The 11324-nt window shown below is 35.7% G+C and overlaps 1 protein-coding gene across 1 annotated transcript in view; it reads right to left on the reverse strand.

Moving 5' to 3' along the window:
* ASZ1 (ankyrin repeat, SAM and basic leucine zipper domain containing 1) overlaps nt 1-11324 on the reverse strand; it is a 105891-nt gene that overhangs the window by 49527 nt on the left and 45040 nt on the right. Inside the window, exons 5-6 of the mRNA XM_007954503.2 lie at nt 6362-6473; nt 5719-5853 (exon numbers count right to left, since the gene is read on the reverse strand). Of these exons, the coding sequence (XP_007952694.1) occupies nt 5719-5853; nt 6362-6473 (247 nt within the window). The remainder of the gene's footprint in view (nt 1-5718; nt 5854-6361; nt 6474-11324) is intronic.

Here is an 11324-nt window from a genome sequence, read left to right on the forward strand (position 1 = left end):
CAGGACAAACAAGAGTACATAAATATGAGGTGAACAGGGGGAGGGCTACAGGGTAGGGAGGGGAGGAGACTGGTTGGACATGGCAAATGGGGAATGAAACTAAATGTACATGTTATGTTGAATGTAAAACAAGCTCTTAAAATAAAAAAAATTTTTTTAAAAAAAAGACCTCTTTTAGTGTTCAAAGGCAAAGATGTCATTTTGAGGACTTAGGTGTACCTGACCCAAGCCATGGTATTTTCCAATTGCCTCATATGCATGTGAAAGCGGGACAATGAATAAGGAAGACTGAAGAATTGATGCGTTTGAATTATGGTGTTGGTGAAGAATACTGAATACCACGGACTGCCAGAAGAACAAACAAATCTGTCTTGGAAAAAGTAAAGCTAGAATGCTCCTTAGAAGCAAGAGTGGTGAGACTTTGTTTCTCGAACTTTGGTCATGTTATCAGGACAGATCATTCTTTGGAGAAAGAAATCATACTTGGTAAAATAGAGGGTCAGCAAAAAGGAGGAAGACCCTCAATGAGATGGGTAGACACATGGCTTCAACAATGGGCTCAAGCACAACAACAACTGGGTGGATGGTGCAGGACACCAGGCAGTCTTTTGTTCTGTTATACACAGCGTCGCTATGATCAAAGCCAGATCATCAGCACCTAGCAACAACATCACTTCCACTTATAAGAACTGGAAGATACAATTATTTACCCAGGAAGGAAATTTTCACCTGAAGGAAATTTTAGCAAGATGAGAGGGACAATGAATACCTTTGCAACTTAATACTGTGAGAACAACTTTTATAAAGTCAAGTAAACATTTCCTTGATCTAAAATAATAATCAGAAAAGAAGTACATCTAATTCATAACAGTAGAAATTAAAGACTGTAAGATATAAAACAAAAATAAAAAATTCCATTTTGATAAGTGACTCAGAAATACGAAACACTAAGTCCTCGGAAGGAAGGTTGGGCAATCCTACTTCCGTAGTGATACTGCCTCGGAAACCCAAGGAGGGGTCGCTATGAGTCGGGGCCGACTCGACGGCAAACAACAACAACAACAACAACAACAAGTCTGTTCTTAAAATACAGTTAATCAGGGAGGAAGTAGTAAGCATGCTTAAATATATATAATTCCCAACTTATACCTCAAAGAGGTATGTGAAATTCCTTAATTTTTAAACCTAACTGCTTAGAAGGTCTTGGTATGCCTCATAAAATAAGATGTAAATGTCATCATCCAAATACAAGATCATATCTCATTTTAAGAAACAAGTGATAACTTAAAATACTTAAACTTTGATAGTCACAAATTTATTGTTACATTAAATTTGGTGTCATCTACCACAAATTTAATAATGTAGTAAAGCAATGCTAAGTTTTCAAATTTTCAAAGTTTAGGAGAAAAATCATATATTTCTTTTAGAAGTTTCACAGAACTTTTACGTGATTAACATTAATTTAAGTGATTAACATTTACTCAAGAATAATTTTGGATATGTAGATTTTATTTGAAAAGTAACATTATATTTATCAGATTGCTTAAAAAAGTTTTTCAAATGTAGCATATATGGTGGGTCTAAATATCATATGATGACACCTCTGGAATATCACTTCAAATTCAGAAACTCAGTTTTGGAATATCTTGAGCTACATAACTTGGTTTTAAGATTGTACTGGCATTTGATCCTAGTTAAGAAATTACAGACCTTGGACCAAAAGCTTTCATGTTCAGATTCAAAGTGTCTATCAGTAATCTAATGGACGGCAAATACTACTGCCTTTAATATGTGAATGACAGTAGTTCATACAACCAAGGCTGTTATTATTACTTAATCATTTGCCTTATCACATACACAGAATATTGCTTAAAGAATTTACTTTTTACTTGTCTCACATCTACGAATTAAAATGACAAACCGGTGCTTCAAGTACATGTTCAAATTTTGACATTAACTTTCCCAATATTGTTATTGTTGTTGTTGCTGTTAGGTGCCATCACGTTGACTCTCTTAGCAACACTATGGACAACAGAATGAAACACTGCCCAGTTGTATGCCATACTCACAATCCTTGCTATACTTAGGCCCATCCTTGCAGCCACTATGTCAATCCATCTTTTTGAGGATTTTCCCCTTTTTCACTGACCCTCTTTATCAAGCATGGTATCCTTCTCCAGGGAATGGTCCTTTCTGACAACATGGCCAAAGTAGGTGAGACGAAGTCTGGCCATTCTCACTTCCGAGGAGCATTCTGGCTGTACTTCGTCCAGGACAGATTTGTTAAGATTTTTTGGCAGTCCATGGTATTTCCAGTACTCTTTGCCAATACCACAATTCAAAGGCATCCACTCTTCTTTGGTCTTCCTTATTCACTGTCCAGCTTTCACATGCATGTTGTTGTTGTTGTTGTTGTTGTTATGTGCCAATGAGTTGGACCCGACTCATAATACCGACCCCTCCCTGGATTTCCAAGGCGGCATCACTACGAAAGTAGATTGCCCAACCTTCCTTCCAAGAAGTGGCTGGTGGGTTTGAACTGCCAGCTTTCTGGTTAGCAGTCAAGTTCCTTATGCACTATGCTACCAGAGCTCCTTTCACATGCATGAGGCGACTGAAATTACTATGGCTTGGGTTAGGTGCACTTTAGTCTTCAAAGTGACATCTTTGCTTCTAAATGCTTTAAAGAGGTCTTTTGCAGCAGATATGACCACTGCAATACGACCTTTAATTTCTTGACTGTTGCCTCCATGGGTGTTGTTTATAGATACAAGGAAAATCCCTGATAACTTCAATCTTTTCTCCATTTATCATGATGTTGCTTACGGATCCAGTTGTGAGGATTTCTGTTTTCTTTATGTTGAGGAATAATCCATATTGAAAACTGTATTATTTGACCGTCATTAAATGCTTCAAGTCATCTTCATTTTCAGCAAGTAAGGTTGTGTCATCTGCGTATCACAGGTTGTTAACAAATCTTCTTCCAATCCCAATGTCATGTTCTTCTTCATATTGTCCAGCTTCTTGGATTATCTGCTCAGCATATAGATTGAACAAGCGTGGTGAAAGGATACAACTCTGATGTACACCCTTCTTGATTTTAAGCCATTTTATCCCCTTGTTCTGTTCATATGACAGCCTCTTAGTCTATGTACATGTTACTCATGAGCAGAATTAAGTGTTCTGGAATTCTCATTCTTAGCAATGTTACCCATAATTTATGATTCACACAGTCAAATGCCTTTGCAGAGTCAATAAAACACAGGTAAACATCTTTTTGGTATTCTCTGCTTTCAGCCAAGATCCATCTGACATCAGCAATGACATCACTCATTCCATGTCCTCTTCTGAATACAGCTTGATTTTCTGGAAGTTCCCTGTCAATATGTTGCTGCAACCATTTTTGAATTATCTTCAGCAAAATTTTACTTGTGTGTGATATTAATGATACTGTTAAGTAACTTCCACATTCTGTTGGCTTACCTTTCTTTGGAATGGGCACAAACATAGATCTTTGGCCAGGTAGCTGTCTTCCAAATTTCTTGGCATAAACGGTTAAGCACCTCCAGGCTGCATGTGTTTGTTGAAACATCTCAATGGATATTCTCTCAATTCCTAGAGCCTTGTTTTTCACCAATTCGTTCAGTACAGCTTGGACTTCTGCTTTCAATATCACTGGTTCTTATTCATATGCTACCTCCTAAAAGAGTTGAACATCAACCAATTCTTCTTGGTACACTGACCAGGTATTCCTTCCATCTACTTTTGATGCTTCCTGCATCATTCAATATTTTACCCACAGAATCTTTCAATACTGTAACTTGAGGCTCTTCTTCAGTTCTTTCAACTTGATAAATGTCCATTGTGTTCTTCCCTTTTGGTTTTCTAACTCCAGGTCTTTGCATATTTCACTCTCATACATTACTTTGTCTTCTTAAGCTGCCCTTTGAAATCTTCTGTTCAGCTCTTTTATCTCATCATGTATTCCACTTGTCATTTCTTCCATTTGCTTCACACACTCTCTATTCAAGAGTAAGTTTCAGAGTCCCTTATGAATCCATTTTGGTCTTTTCTTCCTTTCCTGACTTTTGAATGATTGTTTGCTTTCTTCATGTAAGATCTTCTTGATGTCATCCCACAACTTGTCTGTGTTTCAGTCACTCATGCACAATGCATGAAATCTATTCTTTAGATGGTCTCTAAATTGATGTAGGATATAATCAGGGTCATATCTTGGCTCTATTGGTGGCGTAACGCCTTAGGCATGTGACTGCTAACTAGAATGTTGGTGGTTCAAACCCACCAGCCACTCCACAGAAGGAAAACTGGGCAATCTACTTCTGGCCTTGTTTTGATTGGCAATATCGAGCTTCTCCATCACCTCTTTCTATACATGTAGTAGATCTAATTTCTGTGTATTCCATTTGGTGAGGTATACTTACCCACCATTTATGTTGCCAGAAAAGGCATTTGCAATGAATAAGTCGTTGGTCTTGCAAAATTCTATCATGTGATCTGCAGTGTCATTTCTATCACCAAGGCCATATTTTCCAACTACTCATGATTCTTCTTTGTTTCCAACTTTCACATTCTAATCACCAGTAGTCATCAATACATTCTGATTGCATGTTTGGTCAATTTCAGACTGCAAAAATTGGTAAAAATCTTCAATTTCTTCATCTTTGGCTTTAGTGGTTTGTGAGTAAATTTGAATAGTGGTAGTAGTACATTTGACAGATGTATAGATATTATCCTATCACTGACAGCATTGTACTTCAGGATAGAGCCTGAAACATCCTTTGTGATGATGAATGCAACACCATTCTTCTTTGTCATTCTCGACATAGTAGATTATGTGATTGTCTGATTCAAAATGGCCAAAACCAGTCCATTTCAACTCACTAATCCCTAGAATATCTATCTTTATTTGTTTCATTACATTTTTGGCAACTTCCAATTTTCCTAGATTCATACTCTGTACATTTCACATTCTGATTATTAATCAATGTTTGCAGTGGTTTTTTCCCATTTTGAGTGCTGCCTCATCAGTGAATGAAGGTCCCGAAAGCTTTAATCCATCGACGTCATTAATGTCAATTCTACCTTGAGGAGGCAACTCTTCCATCATTGTATTTTGAGTGCCTTTGAGGGGTTCACATTCCAGCATTATATCAGACAATGTTTCATGGCTCTTAATAAAGATTTTAAGTAATAGACAGGTTTTCACTGGCCAATTTTTTTTTTTTTCCCCCCAGAAGTGGATGGCTCCACCCTTTTTCTCAGTCTGTTTTAGTACGGAAGCTCTTCTGAAACCTCTCCATCATAGGTGACCCTGCTGGTATCTGAATTATGTGTGGAATAGCCTCCAGCCTCACAGCAACACACAAGCCACCATAATAAGACAAACTGACAGGTGAGTGGTGGATTTAAATAAATAGTTATGTAGCAATTTTATTTTTAGGGCCAAAATAAAGCTTTATCACTCCTTTATATAACCTTTATATTACCACATTATAAATGCCTGCTTATTTAGAATGAGATGAGTATCATTAAAAAAAAAAAAAAAAAGTTTCCTTTACATGGCTAGTGGAAAAATAGTATGAATATTTAAAATTTTAATAATAGCCACATGTATTATTGATTCACTTTTGCGTTCTAACAAAGTAAAACAAAGTTCTACAAATGGTAATATGTTAAGAAAAATATGTAAAAGGATACCTCTGGATGTTTATTTCTATTTGCAACCTCGCTTGGTGTCTTTCCATCTTTGGTCTGTAGCATTTTATTAGCTCCAAGTTCAAGCAACTTCAAAACAACATTTTTATGACCCTGACGTGCTGCCCAAGTTAAAGCCTGCAATTGGGGGTAAAATACTGTTTAAAAAGAGGGAGTGTGTATGATACAGAGAAGAAAAGTTTTCAACTGTATTTGTGGCACAAAATAAAAGTAAACATCAATGGAATGATGCAATCTTTTCACTTTACAATATAATGTAAACATATTTCCAAAGTTTAATTGCAAAGCAGCCTGCCCAGTGCTGATTTTATAAAAGCAAATAATGTTTTATGCAGTCAAGTGAAGTTATCCTAATTGTTGGGTGTTTTCTACAAAAAAGATTTCTTAATTCCTGGGCATTCTATATAGCTGAGGCTTTATATTTATAGTTACAGCTTCTTTGGTCAGCAATGAGTACCAAGGGAGTCATTTAATTCTTTTCTCCTATTTCAGCATTGTTGTTCTTCACCAAAGAGCAAGTCTATCCCAATGTTTATATAGTTACTACTACTTAAAACTCATTTTGTGGACTACTGATATCTATATCTCAGAAATATAAAAGGAACACAGTAAAAGTGACTCTCACAGTATAACCATTCTCGTCCTGAGTATTAACTTCTGCTCCATGAGCAACAAGAAGAGCAATAACCTGTGGGTGACCCTCTCGTGCAGCATACATGAGGGGAGTCATAAGTCTCCTATGGAGGAAGAAAAAAAGAAACATTTATGTTAATGTTGCCATTAATGGCTACTCAATCTCATTAACTGAATCATACTCATTATCATCAGTATTATTTTGACAGCAATGAAAAGGAACTGAAAGCTTAGAATAAATCAGATGAATCAAAAATCCAGTCTCCCAGCACTTAGGCAAAAGTAAGAAGACACTTTAAAGTACTGAATGCTTACACAGCACCCTCTAGTGAAGAAATGTGTAAAATAAAAAAAAAAATCACTAAATAAGCCATGTTTTCATATGAAGTTTCATTAATTTACATATTCATCTAGAAAAACATCAGAGTACCAAGCTATATGATCATGCCAAGAATATGAGTGACATATATAAGGTCCCTACTCTAACAGGATTTGCTCATAAAGTGCTTACTACATTACACTTGATTTAGTGTCTCTAAAATCAAAATAAATAAATAAATAAAAGTAAATGAAAAACATTCTTGTTTCTTAGTATAGTCTATTGTGATTCTACTTTAGTTTGGGACTGGGAAATTTTACCCTGAGTAGGAGTCTGCCCCTCAGTGAAGAAACAGATCAATCTAACAGTTTAACTAGTCTAACAATCTTACGACGTCTCTGAGGGCATTTTCTAGAAGAGCACAGTGATTTCTCTCTAGTGTATTCTTTTTTGTAATTGGAGATTCAATCCCTCTACTCCTGAAAGTTTCTCAGCTTCTGGACAGGACCTACTACAAATGCAGTAGGCTATGTTCTCTAAGGAGCAAAACCAGTGAGTGTGAGAGACAGAAAGACAGAGCAACAGACAGAGGAAGAGCCAAATAGACAGAAAAAAGTGAACGATTTCAAGGATATAGCTCATATATTTGCGGAGGCTGGCAAGTCCCAAACCCTTGGATCAGGTGGCAGGCTAGATAGAGGCTTTTCTTAACTCACATGGCTGCAGGAGCTGACGAACCCCAAAGCTTATGTGGCTGTGGGAGCTGGAGAATCCCAAAACTGGCAGGTTAAATGGCAGGCTGCTGGCTCACATCCCAAGACCAGAAGTCAGAAGATAATTAGTTAGATACAGAATCAAGGGAGGACAAGCTTTGCCAGAACATCCATATACAGTGGATGCATGCCACACCCCCAAGGAAACGCCCATTTCGATGGACTGACTGGTCATGTCAGATCACTAACATGGAGGATGATTACATAGTATCTGCCTAACCATTGAGAATCATGGCCTACCTAAGTTGACACATAATCTTAATCAGCACAGTGAAGAATTCCACAAAGATTCTATCAGTTCTATTGGGGCTTATCTTGGTCTGTTTTAAAGGACATCTGGGATTCTGGGCCTAATCCTCCTGAGTCATCCTCATTATTTGACTAATAGACAAGGAACTTCAGAAAAGAACACATTATTTTAAAATTCTGTGTTTTTATCTCACTAAGGAAGTATATATTAGTTATCCACATTGTAACACCATCTATAAATAGACTATTTCTCTATAAGGTTTGTTAACATAAGGTATATCCTGTATCTGATCACTTCACACTAATGTTTTAGCACAAGAATATTCAAACAATTATCTTTTTCTTCTATTTCCTAGTATATTAAATTTCTTTATTTTGTTGGTGGTGTTGAGTATACAGCAAGACATAAACCAATCCAACCAATGCTACATGTACAATTCAGTGACACTGATTATCTCCTAGTATATAACAATTCCAATATTGGATTTGAAATATGTTAAGGTAGCTGTATTTTCTCTTGTACCTTGAATAATTAATACATAGTGGGATTATGAGATAAACAATCTTTTCAAGGTAAAGAATGGATACCCTGGATAATACAAGCAAATACATAAAACATATACAAAAGAAAAAAATATCTAAGTAATCATCCAGATAGTTAACATTTTAATCAATTCATGATGTCTCTCCTCTATCCCACTCTTCTCACATCTACTCCCAATCTTCCCTATTTGATAAGTCACCAATCCGCCATACTGCTCAGGCCTAAGCATCAGCCACTCCACAGGAGAAAGATGAGGCAGTCTGCGTCCATAAAGATTTATAGCCTTGGAAACCTTATGAGGCAGTTCTATTCTTTTCTATAGAGTCGCTATGAGTTGAACTGACTTGATGTCAGTAGATTTGGTTTTTGGGTTTTAAGCAGCATTCATGATTATTCTCAATCTCTCTCCATGTACAAGCCATCAGCAGGTTCTACTGACTCTACCTTTATAATAATATTCTTAATTTGACCACTTTTCATCACCTCCTCAGTCAATGAAGTAGTCAAAGCCATCACTATCTTTCTCTTGACTTACATTATTATAACTGTCTTCCTGCTTCCATTCTTTGTCCCTTATAGTTAACTCTTCTTGTAAACACCAAATTCTTCTCCTCTTAGGGACTGTGCAAGTGCTAGTCCCCTCACCTTTCCTCAGACTTTTATATCACTCATTCTTTCATTTTATTCAGATCCCTAGTAATAGGAGAAGATCAATAAAATTGATAAATCTCTAGCCATACTAATTGGGACAAAAAGAGAAAAGACACAAATTATTTGTATCAGGGTAAGAAAAGTGACATTAGTACAGTCTCCAGATTATAAAAACTATAAGGGAAAGTTGTGATCAAATTTATGCAAATAAATTCAATAACTAAAAGAAACAGGTAAATTTCATGAAGACACACTACCAAAGCTCGCTCAGGAAGAAATAAATAACCTGAATAGCCTTATATTTATTAAAGAAATTGACTGAGCAACTAAAAAACTTTCCACTAACAAAACAACAGGCCCAGATGGCTTCACTGGTGAATTGTACAAGAAAAAAGAATACCAATTTTACACAAACTCTTCCAGAAAACTGGAAAGGATGAAATGATTTCCAAAATCATTCGCCGAGGGCAGAATTACTCTAATAACAAAACCAGAGAAAGATGTAAAAAACAAAAAAAAAAGGGGGAGAACCTACAGATCAATAATGTTCAATGAATACAAGTGCAAAAATTCTGAAAAAAACTTTAGCCAATAGAATCCAACAATATACAATACGATAATACATATGACTAACTGCAGTGATTTTTGGAATGCAAGGTTGGTTTTACTTTTACAAATCATTCAATATAAAGTAACATATTAACATGCTAAAAAAGAAAACCCATATGATTTTCTTAATAGATACAGAACAAGTATTTAACAAAATCCAACATCAACTTTAAATATAAAACAAACAACTTTCAGTAATGTAGAAATATAAAGGAGCTTCCTCAATTTGACAAAGGATATCTATGAAAAACTTACAGCTAATATCATCTTTAAGGGTAAAATACTGAATGTTTTCCACCTAAAAGGGGGACAAGGATGTATGCTCTCATGACTTCTATTCAACATTATACTAGAAGTTATAGCAAGTGCAATAAAACAAAGGAAAAGAAACAAATAAAACATAAGACGTATCCAGATGGAAAGAAAGGTAAATCTGTCTTTATTTGCAAAGGGCATGTTCTATGTAGAAAACCTGATGCAATCTACAAAAAAAGGTCTAAAACTTATACATGAATTTAGGAAGGTTACAAGATATAAGAATAATCAGAAATGGAAACTGATAAAATAATATCATTTATAACAGTATCAAAAATGGAAAATGGAAAACCTGTTATTTATTAAAAATGCAACCTATATTAGCATATACACACACATTCATGTATCTGTACGTGTATGATTGTTAGCCCACTAACAATTTGGATCCTGAAGTCTCTAGCCCAAATATAGGTCAACAGGTATTGGTTACAAGAAGAAATACTGTATAATGGATAAATTAATGTGAATGAGAATATATGATTTTAAATCTTAGCCTACTACTTACTAGCTCTGACACTGAACAAATTACTGTTCATGCTCAGTTTCCCCACCTATAAATTGAAGATGATAATAATAATAGTACATACCTTCAAGGAAGTGTTATGGATTAAAGGATCTAATACATGTGAAATGCTTGGGACACAAGTGTTATTACTTATTTCTTTCAAAAATTTATTGAGCACTTATATGTGCCACATATTATATGAAGTATTGGAGATACTGAAATATACAAAACCAGTCTGTGTGCTCCAACGGAGCCTGGGTGCCCTGCCCTGCCCAGATTTTTTCTCCTTTTTGTTCAGTTTCTTTTTGTCTATTTTAAAATTAGTTATTATTTTGTACTTTTTATTATTATTCTTTATTCTTCCTTTCCCAAGTCTAGTTTCCAGCTTTTTCTCTCTTACCTATTCCTGGTTCCCATTTTTTTTCTTTCTCATGGTTCTCCCCATTCCTTATTTCTCTTTTTGCATTTTTCCCATTTTTTTCTTCATTATTCTCCTACCCTACCTTTTTTTCTTATTGCCCTCTCCCTAGATACTGTGGGTTTGTTTTTTTCTTTTTTCTGTGATTGCTCCTGTATGTTTATGTGATGTGTGTTTTGTCCACATGCTTTTACTTTTTTGATGGTTTTTAGAGTATTGTTTTTGTCTGAGTGGGAGACAGCAACCGTGCCCATATGACACAACCACACCTGAACCTCCTGCACTTATTGAGTGAGAGCCACCACTTCTTTCTCCACCAACTGGCCAATGATAAACAACCACCAAGAAGAGCCTGACTCATTCTTAACTGATCTTCACAAACAATTAATAGAGATCTAAATACAACAATGTCACAAGGTCTCAGAGACAACATATAATCCCAGTCCATACAAAAAAATGCAAGATAAAGTGGTAGAAACAAGGGAGCAGGATACAGACCCAGAACACATCCCTAAGAAAGAAGCAGCATTGGAACGCCCTGAGAAGAAATGCAAAATAATTATATTTAGGTA

Source organism: Orycteropus afer, unplaced genomic scaffold (genome assembly GCF_000298275.1).
Source record: "Orycteropus afer afer isolate SDZICR_OR568_19922 unplaced genomic scaffold, OryAfe1.0 scaffold00462, whole genome shotgun sequence".
Classification (NCBI taxonomy): Eukaryota; Metazoa; Chordata; class Mammalia; order Tubulidentata; family Orycteropodidae; genus Orycteropus; species Orycteropus afer.